We start from the raw sequence: 15,895 nt of genomic DNA on the forward strand, positions 1-15,895 counted from the left end.
TCTTCCCCTTCTTGACTTCACTGGGTAGAAACAAAGCCAGTGCTGAGCACTCCAAAAATCCCATCACAAACGTTTCCTCCATTTAGGAGTTTAACAGTGTTCACGTCCCTGATGAACCACCTACTTGCCATGGCCAAAAAAAAAACCCACCAGCACTCTTTGAAGGAGAAATTAAACGCTTCATTAATTCAAAAATGGTTGAGATTGCAAATCAGAACCAGAATGTACAGGTCTAGAGGCAAGAGCACTAATAATTCATGAGCGAAATGCTATGTTTATGCAACATTAAGGATGAGATTTTAATTGCTTATTACTCTAATTGATTTCATTCAGTTGTTATGGCAACTTTCTGCTTTCAGGAGATGCACTACACCAGCCACAGGCTTACACCACAAAGCGTAGCCATGTGACACCCCACAGCTGCAACATGTATTTTAAGATAAATAACACTATATATGTGCCAAGCATTTACTGATTCCCATTTTGCTGAGCTCCAAAGCCCTGACAGCCAAGTGGGATCACAGAATAACTCACTCACCTGTTAGTCCAAGCAAAGAGATGGCCTAGAGAGAGCCAAAGAGAGCTCTTTAGTGCATGCTGCTCTAAATTCAGAGTGCTCTAAGCTCTGGCAGGAATATCCTCCTTATTCCATCAGGAAAAAAAAGGGGAGCTGTTAAGGACCAGGGTCTGAATGCACTGATTTATTCTGAACACTTTATTGCTGAGTGTCACTTGTCATATGTCATCAAGTGGTGGGGAAGTCAAGTTTCCTGTTTAAAAGGCCATTGTTAGAATTATTTAATTATGCAATGACAACTCACCAGGAACAAAAGTGCTTCCACTACAGATCCCTTGTGGCCCAGTCCAGCCAGAGGAGAGCAGCAGGATGACATTTCAAGATGCTCTCAGAAACCTGTGTGAACTTTCAGCATTATGCTTCCAATAGGTTCAGCAGCACAGGAAGCAACATCCCAGGAAGTGGACACAGGCAGGAGTTATTTCAGGGGATGGCTTCCCCACAAAACCATTGCCTTTGAGCCCTCTCAGCCCTCACCCAAACCAGTCTTACTGACAGAGCAGTTATGAAAATGAGCAGGCATTTAAACCCCCGTGACCACAAGCCCCAAACAGCACCTACAAGCCATGCAGACCTCTGCTATTACAAACAAGCCAACCACCAAAATCCCCGCTCTCTGGGGGAAGCCAGGCAAACCTCCTCGGGGAGATCCACAGCCACCTGCCCTGGCAGAATCAAAGTTGAGCCTCCATCATTCCAGCCAAAGAAGTGAAGCCCACAACCTTCTCCCAAGCCCATTTCTCCACATGGAACAGACATGAAAGGGGCTGGATGGCACACCCAAGCTGTGCAAGCCCAGGACACAGCCCGTGGCTTCCCACCCTGCCCCAAGCTCACCCACGCGGTGCACGCGCTCCAGCCGACTCCCGAGCCAGGAGGGTGCCGTGCTGAGGGGACCCAAGTGGCATCTCCAGGTGTGGTGACCAGGCTGCACTGCAAAAAAACAGCAGCAAGGACAATTCCTGCAGAACCCAGAGCTGGAATGACCCTTAACCCGTGGCAGGAGCTCTGGATGTGCCAATGAGCATGGAATACCTCATGCTGAGGTGAGATTTCCATCCAGTGCTGTGCAGTCTCCCCTTGTTCTTGCCACAACTCCTGGGAAAGCTGGAACCCAGCTGTGGGATCACACACCCTGCACAGCACAAAAAAAAAAAAAAAAAAAAAAAAAAAAAAAAAAAAAAAAAAAAAACGAAGCCAAAAGCTTCAAGGAACCGACTGCCACAGCAGGTAACAAACAGAGCACTTGGTTTATTTTTGTTCTCAACTGAAACAAGACTCAGTAGGTTCCTTACCCAAGCACTCCTGAAGTGAGCAGAGACTTGCAGCAAGAAGTCTTCAGAGGTACATTATTTGTATCATACAGAGTACACAATAAATTACTATCTACATGCCACAGACCTACAAAAAGTTACATACAATGTAAAAAAATACAGTATTTTCTGCTCTTTTTTTGTTTTAAATTTTTTTTCTGTACATTTTTTTAAATTTACATTTTCATATACACTTTTTGTAAACTTTTGTGTGTTTTTAGAAAACTGAAACCACATAACAGTTATGGACTTACAGCATCACTCTTACCTTTCTAAAGCAACGCTGGCACCTAGGAAACAGCTTTTAGCTTGTTTGCTCCTTCATTTCTACTTTGGCACCACCACACCTCACACCGTTACTCTGAGCTACTTTAGTCTGCTTTAGCTATGTCCTCACCAGGGAGAAACACAATTAGACTGGAACTTGTGCTTTGATAACAAAGTTCAGAAGAAAAACCATTACATTAACTACTTCACCATCACATTTACCTGATATTTTACTGCGTAATTTCCACTTCTCCTGCACTAACTGCTTTACATCAGCATGCAAACAAGTCTGATTATGACTCAATCAATAACATGAATATACTGAAAAACAACTACAAGGGTTAAATATTCAGGGGAATGTAGACTTAGCAAGGCTTACCAAGTTAAGAAGTCTAAGCTAATAGCATGGATTGACATGTTAGGATTTCAAACACACTGAAGTATACTATGTGAATTTCAGTGTAAAAACATCCGTACTAAAGAAAACATGGAATTACTCCTGGCCACACAATTTATACTACCTCAAAGTGAAAACTATATTGACTAGAAACCTCCTGCTTACCACACATACTCCTGGTGTGAAATAGGGATCCCTGAAGTTTATAAAAGCCAAGCTTCAAAAATTGCTACTTGGAGCACACAACTCAAGACCCTGCTGAAAAGGAAAAGCAGTTTCAGTGTTGGGCCCATTGGAGAGTAAACCATTCCAGCCTGGCACTATGTACACACATACATGCTCCCTGTAACCCACCCAGCCACTTGGATCTAACCCCAGGACACCACTCCCAGAAGGAGTGGAGGTGTCCTCGAGAGGGACTGCAGTCCAATCTCCTGCTCCAAGCAGGGTCAACACTGAAATCAAGCCAAGCTTGGGATTCTGTCATGTGGAATCTCGAGAACATCCCAGGACAACACCTGCACAGTTCCTCTTGGGCCCCTCCCTTGCTTGACTGAACCCATGGAGCAAGTTTCTTCCATCAACCAAGTGCTTCCCATTTAACCTTCAGGAAAGCTTCTCACTCTTGCTCCATGCTTCTCAGACAAGACCCTGAAATCAGCTCAGGTATTGAGCTGCTGAGCGTTTTGGACCACCAGGTACAGAACTACATTCATGGCTGTTGACAACAGAACTGTACAACAACTTTTTTTTCTTTTTTTGCTGATCTGGGGACCTGAATTACTTTTTTTTTTTAATTCCTTAAAATTACAACAACAAAAAACCAAGGCAGGCATTCAAAGCATTGATATACCACTGCAAGTTTTGCCTTAATACAGTTTACAGATCACCACCTCATTTATTATTGCCAAAAGACTCTATGGTGCATTCAACACTTCAGCCTAATACAATCCAGACTCAATGCTAAGAGCCACAGCTGAGAGTTTGCCACTTGGGTTTAGGTTTGAGTTCAAAGAAGAAGGTGCCTTCCAGATCACTCGGAGGAGAGCTGCTAAGGCTTTCTTCCCCGCTGCTCATGTCTTCACAGGAGTCTTCACTAGAAGGAACAGTGGGAAAGGTAATTTTAACAAAGCACAGCCCCTGCAAAGTGGCAAAGCACTCCTCAATCCTGGCATTTCTTGCACACTTTGTGTTGCTAGCAGCAACATCCTGCATCTAAATAAATGCTGCTCAGCCTAAAGCTCCTTAGGGCTCCTAAAGCTGAAATCCTAACAAGGCACAATCCTCCTGATGCCAACACCACCCTACCGAGCAAGCAGCCAGTTTTCCAGGCAGCAAGCATCAATTCCTTCTGGGGACTGAAAACCCTTGCAAGCCTTCCTGAAACCCAATAGTGCCTCCCCCCACCCAGCCAAGAAGCTCTGAACAATGACATCTCCCCCTTCCCTCCATGTGCTGAAGGCATATTCCAAGCCCAGCAATACTGTCAGAGCTAGCACTTTGTTATTTCCCAAGCAGCAGCAATTAATTCCTCTATAGTTACATAGAGGAAAAGGAGAATTCCCCACAAATGAAGCAGCCAAGAGTTACCCACCTCTCACTTCCATTGAAACATGCACCCTCTGGGATCGTTGGCAGCTCAGGAACACTGTAGTAACTGTTCTGTAGGTTTTGGGCTGTGCGCCTCGAAACAATCCAAACCAGTTTTTTGTGATCAGGCTTGCAGCATTCAGGAGAAGAATAATCTGCCAGGCATTTAGAGACCAGCTCCCTCCAGTAAAGTAGGTCACTATCACTTATCTGAAAATAAAAACCCAAAACCCAGAAGTTAGTTAGTCCATAACATATAGGCTCTAAGGATAACTCCTGCCTCCATTTTACCTTCTTGGGAAAAAATATCAGTCAAACAGAAGTGAGTCATAACTGTGATACCTTTGTCAAAGTTGCTTTTAAAGGTGAGCTACCAACTCCTACACACCTTCCAGACAAGTCCCTGCTCAAGGTGGAGTTAGGCTGACAGTTTGCCTGTCAGTCCTTGTTACCATTTTCTTTATTGCTTCCAAAGGAAAAATGAAAAAGGTTATTCTATTTTAAAATGGAATAAAAGTTTTTTAAAATTCCATTTTCAAATCGAAGTGAAGTTGTTTAAACTGCTTTAAAACAGAAGAAAAAACTTTAAACCACCATTTTAAAATAGAATAATATAGTACTTTAAGGAACTACTTTTATCCCTTAAGAAACTGGGGTTGTTCCATCAGACTGCAAGAGTGAAAAGCTGCTTCTAGGCCATCAAGGCAGGCAGCACACAGCTAGAGGCCATGAATCCCATTTTAGTTCATAGGATATCCTGAGCTAGAAGAAATCCACAAGCATCATGGAGTTCGACTCCTGACCCTGCACAGGACAAACCCACCAATTCCACCCTGTACCCAAGGGCATTGTCGAAATGCTCCTTGAGCTGTGCCAGGCTCATGCTGTGCCCATTCCCTGGGGGGGAAACCTGTTCAGTGCCTGACCTCCATCCAGGGAGAAAATCCTCAGGTGATGGTGATGATGATAATAATAATAGTACCCCCAGGTTTAATTATTCAGGTAAAAGAATAAGCAGCCCTGCAGCCCCAGAACAGACTGGAAGTTTCCCCAGACCACACAGCCAGAGCCGTAGAAGTTCCATCAGCTGCCTGTTAAAGCATGCATTGAATACACACTGGGTCAGCAGTTCCTCTGATTTTATACATTTAAGCTTATTTTTTAATTGCTTCTTTCAGCCAAACAGACCCTGTAAAGACACATTTAGGGATGCATTTAAGGGACCCTAAATGCAACATCACCCATCATTAACAATGTCAGCCCAAACAACCCGCTGAGAACACTCACCTTCGAATGCTTTTGAACACGCAGAAGGATCTCCAAGAGCTCAACAGATTTCAGAGTCTGAACTTCCAGAGTGAGAAGGCACAAGGCCAGGACAGATGGCTGAAAGGACCAGGAAACAGCACTCAGCACCACAGCCACCACAAACCCACTCAGCAGCTACAAGCAACTGCTTCTACTCACTTTTGCTTTAGAGAACACCAGACGGCAGTTGCAAGCTTTTAGCTGTGCTTCCAACTTGTCCAGATTCAACACTTCTTTCCTGTGAGACATCCAAGAGAAGAAGGAAGGGTCTGCATGAACAAGCATTCCCTCACCAGGAAGCAAGAACTGAGGAGCTGCCTCCTCTACAGCCAAGGCTGCAATCATCTCAGAGAGGATTAACAGGGGCTCAGCAAACACCACCAGCTCACCTTTCTGAGGTATGACAGAGTACAATAGTATGGTACAAGTGCAAGAAGGTTAAGGCAGTAGTAGCTTTAAATTCAAAGTGCAACTTTTCTGAAATTATCTTTTCCATCCGTTTCAGGTCGGACACAGTGCATTTACATTGGCTGATGCGGATGATCTCGTGAGCAGACGGGATGTTGCATTCCTCCTCCACCACACGGGCGGCCAGCTGCATGCAGCAAACTCCAATGCAAGACAAATGCTTGGGTTTCACCTGAAAACCACAGGAAGAGCCATGAGTGCATCACCAAGTGTGTCTGGAATCATCTCCACCAAACCCCATGCTGGCCAGCTCCTGCTCCTGCCCCAGCCATAAGCAGTCCCCTCACTTGAGCTGGAGCAAACGCCACTGGGGCTGAGCAAGTCAAGTCCCACAGCTGAGCAGCCTCTCCTCAGGTTGTTCCCCACCAGGACACAAATACATCGCGGTGGGAACTGCAATTCCCTGCTCCTCCGAGCGGCAGTGCTCGCCCAGCCCACACAAATCCAGTCTGAGCCTGTTCTGGGCAGCCCCATCCCTCCACAGCTTGTTCCTGCCCCTGCTCTCCTCTCCCCTCTACCGCTGTACATTCCGTGCCACTTCAAGGCCAGCCTGACCAGAGAAGTGATGCAACTTCGTTTTCTCTGCTGATCTAATAATGAGGAACTGCTTTCAGTCCAAGCTTCCTGCCTTAAAGCAGCACAACCAAGCAGGAAATGATCACTTGGTGTCGGTCCCAAGGCTAAGCTAAGCTTTAGCTCAGCGCCCAGAGACAGCCTCTAACACTTCCTGGCTTGTTTCCCTTAATTCCTCCTGTCTCAGACACCTGCATGGTGATGGTTACAGAGTTATTAGAGGAAGTAAATCAAGCTGCTACTTGTCCTTAGGGGTGAAAGGAACTGCACTCAACTGCAGGTTCACAAAGGAGACCTCAGAGCTGCTGCTGAATCAAGAGCCACACTCATACCTTCATAAGAGCCAAGAATCTGTCCAGAATGTTGACAGCCAAAACAAACGTTTCAGTTGCAAATCCAAAGAAGTTGGTCAGACTCCAAAGATCTTCCACCTTGGCATTCCTTTGTCTTGGACACAGAGTGTTCTCATTCTATGGCAAGAGAGGCAAACTCAGAATTATTCTGTGGCAGCAGCAATCGCCGTGCCTCACTCCCTAAAGAGCCTTTTATTTAGCTCAAACAGGAGCAAACTTTTCCTTAAATACTTTATTTCACTTGAATTGAAAAGAAAATAAATTTAGACACTTTGGACTCAAATCACACCCGCGGTTCAGAGAGTACAGCCAGGTCCTGAGCCTCACTGGTGCAACAGCCAGCATAACCACATCTCCTGCTCTCCACTTGCTTCTTTTAAGACACATTTAAGACTTAAATAAGTCACCAACTGCAGGCATACACAGTGACTCCCGCCCTTAAAAATGACCACACAGCTCTCTGCCTTGCATGTCAATATTTAAGCAACAGCTCTGCTTTCACAACAAACAAGCAGACTTATCTCAGGGATTTTTTTTTTGTTTTTAAATATTAAGGCTATTCCCAAAGAACTCATATGCACCCGAAGGCACATAATAAGCCTGCCCCGAACTCAGTAAGGAACTTTGGTCGTTAACGCGGAGACGTTTATGGTCTATTTACATTTTGCTGCTCAGCATTGAACGGTTCTGGGTTCATTTCCCCAGACAGCGCCAATGAAAAGCCAGTGGGTCCCCTGTTTGTTACATCCCACCTCCCCTGCAGCGGCAGGAAGCTCTCCTGACGGTAACAATACACAACCTCTCGCTCCCGCGCTCGCTCCAAGTTTAAACAATAAATACTAAACACCTAAAGTACTAAACGCCTTGCCCTGCAGGTCACAGCGCTTGGATAAGGTAACGTTAATACCTACAGACGAATACAGAATTAAAACAAAAGGCAAGCGGCGCATACAGAGAAAAGAATTAACTTTCCGCAGTTAGCGCGCTTTAAATTCCATTAGCCGGAATTTTCTCTGAAATTTTCGTGCAGCCCAGAGGAGCCCCCCGACACCCTGACCCACCTCGGCGGCGCCCTCGATGAGGCTGAGTCCCTTCTCGCGGGGCTGGAACCTCCCCTCCAGCTCCAGATGGAGGTTCAGCTGCTTGAAAAGCCACAGCGCCTCGCTGCTCATCTTCCCTTCCCTTCGCCTCCTTCCCCTCCGCAGCAGGGAAACAAATGGGCCCCGCAGGCCGGGGCCGAGGGGACACCGGGCCCCCCCCGCAGCCCTTCACCGCTCGGGGAGGGGGAGGCGAGCCCGGCTCCCGTCACCGCGCGGACGGGGGTGGGCTCGGCCGCTGACCCCGCATCCAGGCAGGGCGGCCTGGACCCCCGCGGGGAGTCACGGCACTGTCACGGCACCATCCCCAGCCGCTCCCCTCCGCCCCGGCCCCGGCCCCGCTCCAAGATGGCGGCGCCGCGTCCCCGCCCACGGCTTCTGTTGTCCCGCGCGGAGCGATCCCCGCCGGTGAGGCGGCTCACGGAAGACAAATAGTCCACGCCCCACTCACGCGGCCCGAGGGCGCCCCAACTGGTCTCCGAGGTCCGGGGAGGGCACGGCCGGACCGCGGAGCTCCAGCACAGCGGGGATCGGAGCGGCACCGCGCTGCTGCAGTGGGGCGGGGAGGCCGCGCGGAGGAACACAGCGAGGGACGCATCACGCCTTTAAAGGGACACCAGCGGCTCCTCATCCGTTTTGAAAAGACCGCCCAAATCCTCGCGCGCTGGGATTGGCCCGCGGTTCCCGGCCTCTGATTGGCCGGCGGAGCCGCTCGCCCCGCCCCTTCCCCGCCTCGCGGAGGGGAGTGTTGTTTACTTGCGACGATTGGCCACCGCCCGAGGCGGGGTCTGTCCTGATTGGCCAGCCGAGTTCTGCCTCCACCCCGCCCAGTGCTCCGAGCCCTGGCAACCGCGACGAGCCCGCGCGCGCGCGTCCTGAGGCGATGGAGGGGGGAGGAGGGGGTGGCAGCGCTCGCCCTCAGTCCCACAGCGCTCCCGTGTCCCCACAGCGCCTGTCCCACGGCGTTCCCGTGTCCCCACGGCCCTCCCGTGTCCCCACACCGCCTGTTCCTCAGCCCTCCCTTGTCCCCACACCGCCTGTCCCACAGAACTCCCGTATCCCGAATCAGGATAAAGATGAACGCTGAGCTGACTGGAGCAGCCTGAGGATGCTCAGCCCTCATGGATCAAACTCTCCATGTAACTCTGTGGGACTCTCCTCATGTTGTTCCTTGAGGGTTCTCAAAGACCCGTCTGGATTTAAAACCCCTCCGTGTCTTACTTCAGACCGAGAGATTTCTGTGCAGCCCGGTGTTGCAGTGGTTTTGGGATGCGCACTTCCAAACTTCCCTTCCTGTGGAATGAATCGAAGCCCCAGTGGGTCAGGAAGGAGGTGGTGGATCAACCCCCAAAGTCAAAGGCTGAATCAAAGGGCTCCTCTGCTTAATGGAGTCCTCAGGACCAGAAAAAACAAAATAAATATCTTCTGGAGGCTTTGTGGGGCTGTTCCAACGTGCTCATGGATAAACACAAAGGGATAAATGTCCCGGGACAATCCCAAAGTGCAGCGATTGGATGTGTATACACACTGGAGACAAAAGTCTGGGGAGGTAACTCTGACAGATTAGTGCTGGGTTTGACCTCGTGAGGTTCCACAGCTCCAACAAACAGAAAATGTTTATGAAATGTCACAGGCTGGAAAAGTAAATCCGCCTTCTCCACCGAGCCATCAGCAGTGCTGGGCTCTGCCAAGCTCTACTTCAAGTCCCTGTCTGCAGTGCCAGTGATGACGGCCAACACTTCCCTCAAATTTATTTTGATGCCAGCGACTCTGAGATCGCTGTAAACATGCTCGACTTTTCCTCAGGATGTTCCTGACGTGGGCTGGAGTTCCTGTAGCTACCAGCAGATATACCTGACCATCCCTCCCATCACACAGACTGATTTCTGGGGAGGATAAAAGCTGTTTGAGACATGGACCTGCTCCAGACTGAACAATTGCTGCTAATGGAACTGACTTCCAGCCAGCTGCATGCAGTGACATCTTTCAGGTAATGTTTATGGGATGAGTGTCTCAGCTCCAGTCTCTGGTATTAAAATCCCCCTAGCAGTTGCTCCCTTTCTTTTCTTCCCCACATTCCAAAGTGCATCTTGCTGTCACAGAGATGGAGTAGGGATGTTCTTCCTTCTCCAGCTGCTGTAGGAAAGCACCACATGTTCCAGTTTACCTAAAAGGACAAAAGGGTTCATTGTGTAAGCACAGAGCATGACAGCTCCAAAAGTACCAGTACAGATACCTGCTTGAACACATACATTCCTTCCCTTTTACTAATTTAAACCTCATAGAACACTCTGAAAAAGTATCCCTCATATCTCATGTAGCCTAAGGGGGGAATCTCTTACCAGACCATGGCTCATTTCCCAGATTAGGAGAGAGGGATTCCTGCCCCATCTTTGTTCCTCAGTATTAACTCACTTGTTGAAAACAGCTCAGTAGGATCAAGGAAAAAAAAAAAACCCAACCAAAAAACAAAACAACCAAACCCCAAGGATCCTTAATATAAGTGATGGACTGCACCTTTGGGATTAAAACCAGGGAAAATGAGTCTGCTCCCTGTGCTGCCTGGACCTGGCAGAACAATGGAGTGTTGTAGGCAAAGGAGGAGTCATGCTGAGGTCAGCGAACAAAATCTGTTGTTCTTTTCTATTTTTCCCCTTATTCAAGGAATAATTTTCCTTCAATGTGGCATTTATTTGGGATTCAGGGGAGTGAGAATGTGGGGGGAGAACAAGAAACGTTTCCAGCATTCTGAGGAAACACAATTTACCTCTTCTGTAACACGCTTTACAGAGCAGCAGTTCCTTCCTGACATTCTTTGGGAACCCAAAGATGCACATCCTATTGAACAGGGATTGTTGTGGCCAGCCTGGCTAAACTATCTGCTAAAATGGCCTGGCAAAACTTGTCCAGGCATGCCCAAAGCACTCCCCAGGAATGGTTCTGGGTGGCTGGGAGCTGTGTGTTGAGTGGCAGGGGATGACACAGAGGTGTTGATTGGGCCCTGTGGCATGTGGATTTCCACACTGCAATAGGATTACAAACCGTGGTGATTAAGGGACACAGAGTAATTAACGCTCCAGACACAGCCATTGTCTGCCCACTCTGGACACCCACGGAGGAAAAGCGGGGGTCACTTGAGCAACAGTTCCCTTGAGCCACTTATGCAAAGAGCTGCACCGATTTACAGCCTCAAATGAATCCCAGTGTCCCTTATAGTGCTCCACACCCCATTATGCCGGTGTGGAGGACAGCAGCACTGCTCACACCTGCAAGGCAGGAGTCTCAGAGTGGTGTTTTTGTACAAAACACACATATCAGAAAACACCCATCAAGGCTCCACCTGTACACACACTGAGAAACAATTCACAGGTGCTGTTGCTCCAAGAGCAATGGGATCAGTGCCTAGGGGATAAAAGCTATCAAAACCTTGGCATGGGCTTCCCCTCACCAGGCCCTTTGGAAGGAACGAGTCTAGCAGATGAAATGATCCATAAATCTGTCAGAGTTTAAACCTTGTTCCCCAGACAGCAGCCCCTGAGGGAAAGTGGCATTTGATCCTCCAGTAGCCATGGAGCAGTGTTCCCTCTGGTCCAGCCCCTGTCTGCCCACAGGAGTGTAATTCCACACCTCTCACCTGGTGCTCCTGGAAATCGAGTTCAGCATTCACAAAGAAATTAATTTATTCAGATTTATTGCTTGCTGCCTGTGAGACCAAAGGAGAGCAAGGCATCCCAGTAAGAGATTACACGGAGCTTGGTGTTAGGGAAGAGATTCACTGGACAAACGCAGAGAGGAGCAGTGACAGTGCCTCTCCCAGAGACCACACCCCAAGTTCCAAGCAGCTGCTGGAAAAAGGAAGGGAGGGGGCAGAAAAGAGAGACCCAGCCTGTTTGCTCAGAAAACTCAGAGCACAAAGTATTTTGAGCTGACAAGACCCAAACACAAATCTGTGGTAACTTAGTAAGTTTCAGACAGAATCTCTGTTATAATTTAAAGAAATCTACCATGTACTAATAGCACATACTTTGTTTACTGAAAATAACTGCCTTATTTAAATAAGAGCCCTTATACCAGCACAGCTGCACCACAGTCCTGGGACAAGACTCCCAAGATGAGTTTCCTAAAAGAGAGAAGTCCAAAAATCTACTGGGAAACAGTTTCTTTCTTGGAAAATGTTCTTATTCCCAGTAGCTGGCATAAAACTTGTAAAGCACAGCTAAAAACTAAATTGCATGCAGTGCTAAAACCCTGATTCTTGAAGGAAATTCCAAGTCTTTAAGTGGGTTCTTTTATTTAATTGACAGGATAATTCTAGGCAGCGTTGTACTTAAGGCTTTGGAAAGTTTTGTTGGTTTTTTTTTTTTTTTTTTTTTTAGAAAGGTGGTTCTGCATAATTTCAGGAGGCGTTTTCGAAATCACAGCGATTCTGCATAAATGGAATTTAAATTAGTCATTAAAAGTTAAACCAAGGAAAAAAATAAAGGCAGTCACCTTCCTGCCTGTAGAACTAGGCAACTGCTGAGTAAAATGATTTACTAGGAAGCATTCAGCTCTAAGGACCAGGTATTGTAAATTTATTTTATGATTTAACACTTATTTTCTGATTTAACTTTCCATTTTCCAGAAAAGATGAGAAGCCCTTAATTATCTCACAAAATCCTCCTTTCCCAGGCTGTGTTAAATTCTTGTATGTCCTTTGCTAAAATTGAGATCTTGGGACAATGTCTTCTATACTTTGCACAGGGACAATCACTAATTATGAGATGGCATCAGCCAGTACATAATTCTCTTTATCAGCCAACACAAACACAGATATCACAGATGGAAGGGTTTTCCCAGCTGTAAATGTGAAAAGTTTCAGTCGGGTGGATCAGTTGTTCCTACTGAAATAACAGGCACTGGAATTCTGCAAGTCTTGAGGACTCTGTGCCAGTAAGGAATATCCCATTTCCCCCTTGCTTTCCAAAGCCCAGCTGCTCTGAGAGGGGTGAAGGGAGATGCACCAAGCTCCAGGCCAGCCCCACAGATGTTTCCCAAGGAACAGCTGCAGGAACATTGCCAGCATAGCTCTGTGGCAGGATACTGCATCCAGGCACGTCTCACTCACACGCTGCTGCTCCCTGCCAGAAGAAATCACCCAGACACACTTTCTCAGAGGCACCAACAGCAAACGTGATCCTCATCCGCACAGAGAAGTGCAAATGGCCCGTTGGGAAAGGCACATCCACACCCATCACAGCAACTCTGATCTTTTTGTAAGGTTATCAACTCGCCAGGACACAAAACATCCGGTGAGAAATATTGATCTGGACAAGAAAGCATAGCCACGGCCAGGTAATCAACATGAACTGCCTTTTAAAAACGGAGAAAATCAAGGAATTTTTATGTTTTGGAAGGGGGAAATGGAATAAAAGCTGTATTCAATGACACCACTCTGCAAAAACTAAAGAGGTAAAACTGGGAATGCTGAAAGGAGGAGGCACATTTGTGTCACTGCTGGTATTCTTGCACGTTCTGACATGTGTTTCCAGTTAATAATCTATTTTCTGGGAAGAATGATGGATTTACTGGTGGCATCCCCAGGGTGAAGGGGACAGTCTGAAGATACTGCTGTCACCAAGTTCAATGAAATAGAGCTGGAACAGAACACGTTCCAAATAGCAAAGCAAACAGCAGAAAATAGCAGCTCTGGTTGAGAAAATTACATTATGGGGCTGTTTATTTAGTAAAACTAAATCAGGTAAAAAGGTTAATTTAGTGTCTGCAGCTCCCCTCTCCGAATTAATCACTGAGTGAGGTGAAAGAGGTGCTTCATTTGCTAAATGTGAGCATGTATCTGACTGTTCTGGATGAAAGCAGAACTGTGTCCTGGTGTTTTGGGGAGCTCCATGCTGGGAACAGATAGGAAGAGAATCTTGTGCAGCTCAAAGAGAAGGGTTTGTTTTCCTAGTAAATAATTGAAATTCCTGCTGGGAGGAAGAGCAGGGTGGGAACAGCTACACAAAGTCCTGAGGGGCCTTTGTGGAGATGTTCCACTGGAGCTGACACTCCTGTCCTTCCACTGATGGTGCTTTCCAAGGCCAACAGCCTTCCTTAACAGCTGTGCTGGAAAGCTAAGCTTGAGCTCCAAGAAAAGAAGGAGCCTGCATCTAGTTTCCTTTTTTCCTTTGCCACATTCTTCAGCAATACCAGTTGGGGGGGGGGGGGGGTGTTAATTTTTTTTTTCCCCAAAGTGCAGCTAATTATTGCCTGTAGGAACAAGAACAGCTGATGTACTCATGAGGTGGAAGAGCCTAATAATTTGTATATACTGATTTTCACACTGCTCACTTGGAAAATCAGCATTCCATCGATTGATTCATTGCCCAAAGAAAAAGGTGAAGGTTTTTCAAGAACTACTAGTGATTTTGTATAGTTCAGTTTTCACAGAGACGAGACAGTTCAGTGTTCAAACCCCATTTCATTCCCCTGGGAGAATTCCTTTGTGCTGAAAATTTTTCCTTGACAAGCACTTACTCCCTGGAAGCTGAGCAAAGCCTTGTCAGGTAATTTCACCACAAACCATGTTTTTAGGGTTCTCCTCGTTTCCTTCTGCTGCTTTCCCCAGCATTCCACATTTGCAAGCTGTCCCTCTCACAAAGAAAACAGAGTTTAACTTTCTTTCTGGAAAATCGAGAAACCTGCAGAGTCTGTTTCCCTTTTTTTTTTTTTTTTTTTAAGGCTTTGTTTCTTCAACCAACATCAAAACTGTCTCCTCTGGGCTGATCAAAGCCTGCTTGCTACTTGAAGGATCACAGGTTGGCAATAAATATAGATAAGTTACGTAATGGCTGGAGTCAGAGCACAGCCACAGTGGTAACTGCAAGGATCACTGGACGTGCTCTGTCACAGAGGGAACTTGACCAGCTGAACCCAAACAGTTCAGCTGTTATTTTTATTTTTTTTACAAGTTATTTTTGTAAGCCTGCATGCTTCCAGCCCCTTGGGATATTCAAATGGCTCCTTCATTTCTTGGAGCTTAAACTATTTTAATGTAGCCTCACAAGCTGCCTGGCACCAAGGTGAGTTTCCCCTTGCTCTGAGGCTGCTGTGTGATTTGAACTCCCTGAGCTGAACTTTGAGTGCACCTAGATTGGGTGGGTATGAAAATCACCATTCACCTTTGCATCCCTGGCTGGCAGAGACCTTACAGATCATTCCAGTCCTACCCCCTGCCATGGGCAGGGACACCTTCCACTGTCCCAGGCTGCTCCAAGCCCTGTCCAACCTGGCCTTGCACACTGCCAGGGATCCAGGGGCAGCCACAGCTTCTCCGGGTAACCTGTGCCAGGGCCTCAGCACCCTCACAGGACTCCTTCTAAAATCCCATCTAACCCTTGCCTTTGTTGTCAACACAAAGCCCTATTGCCTCTTTCCATCTCTCCCTGCAAACACATGGAGTTCATGCTCCATCCTGCTAAATCCCTTGGTTGTGGTCACTGTCTCAAACTACCACTGGGATTTGGGAAAGCTGCCACAGCTTTACAGACTTCTGAAACACTGACTCTTAGGCAACAAGACCCAGAAGACCTAGAATGGGATTGTGAAAGCGAGATAAAATTCCAGCAGGACTTGCCCTTCTCTACACCTTCTAAAATTCATAGTCTGTTTCAAGATAAAAATTAATAAAAATGGAAGGGAGCAGCACATGGCAGGCTTGGATTTGAAGAACAGTTTACCCTGAGCATAGAAGAGCTGCTGCAGCAAAAATAGACTCTAATTTCAGTCTTATATGTTACTAGGGAAGGGGTTAAAAAAAGCTCGAGATGGATGATTTTTTAGCGAACTGCTTCAGAGTTAATTTGCTGGAAAATGAATAGAAAAAAAAAATCTATGTTCTCCCTCGATGATATATGTCACTGTGCTTATTATCTCCGGAGGAAATCCTCCTTTGTGCACTGTCTGAACAGCCA

The 15,895-nt window shown here is 47.0% G+C and overlaps 1 protein-coding gene across 1 annotated transcript; it reads right to left on the minus strand.

Annotated features, from left to right (window-relative positions):
• Positions 1-1,808: 1,808 nt before the first annotated feature.
• On the minus strand, positions 1,809-8,278 carry CCNG2 (cyclin G2). Its single transcript, XM_059470459.1, has 7 exons — positions 7,908-8,278; positions 6,826-6,963; positions 5,842-6,092; positions 5,612-5,690; positions 5,432-5,530; positions 4,149-4,354; positions 1,809-3,650 (listed from the first exon to the last, which is right to left on the minus strand). Exons 1-7 carry the CDS (start codon positions 8,016-8,018, stop codon positions 3,518-3,520), a joined length of 1,017 nt encoding a protein of 338 aa, XP_059326442.1. The 5' UTR covers positions 8,019-8,278; the 3' UTR covers positions 1,809-3,517.
• Between the last annotated feature and the right edge of the window lie 7,617 nt (positions 8,279-15,895).

Source organism: Ammospiza nelsoni, chromosome 4, assembly GCF_027579445.1.
Source record: "Ammospiza nelsoni isolate bAmmNel1 chromosome 4, bAmmNel1.pri, whole genome shotgun sequence".
In the NCBI taxonomy this organism is placed as follows: Eukaryota; Metazoa; Chordata; class Aves; order Passeriformes; family Passerellidae; genus Ammospiza; species Ammospiza nelsoni.

Excerpts from the sequence above, each read along its gene's own strand:
- CCNG2 (XM_059470459.1), bottom strand. The coding sequence starts at position 8,018 with ATGAGCAGCGAGGCGCTGTGGCTTTTCAAGCAGCTGAACCTCCATCTG. Across the intron at positions 5,531-5,611 it reads TGGTGTTCTCTAAAGCAAAA|CCATCTGTCCTGGCCTTGTG; the intron begins GTGAGTAGAAGC and ends TGGTCCTTTCAG. Across the intron at positions 3,651-4,148 it reads TGTTTCAATGGAAGTGAGAG|TGAAGACTCCTGTGAAGACA; the intron begins GTGGGTAACTCT and ends TGTTCCTTCTAG.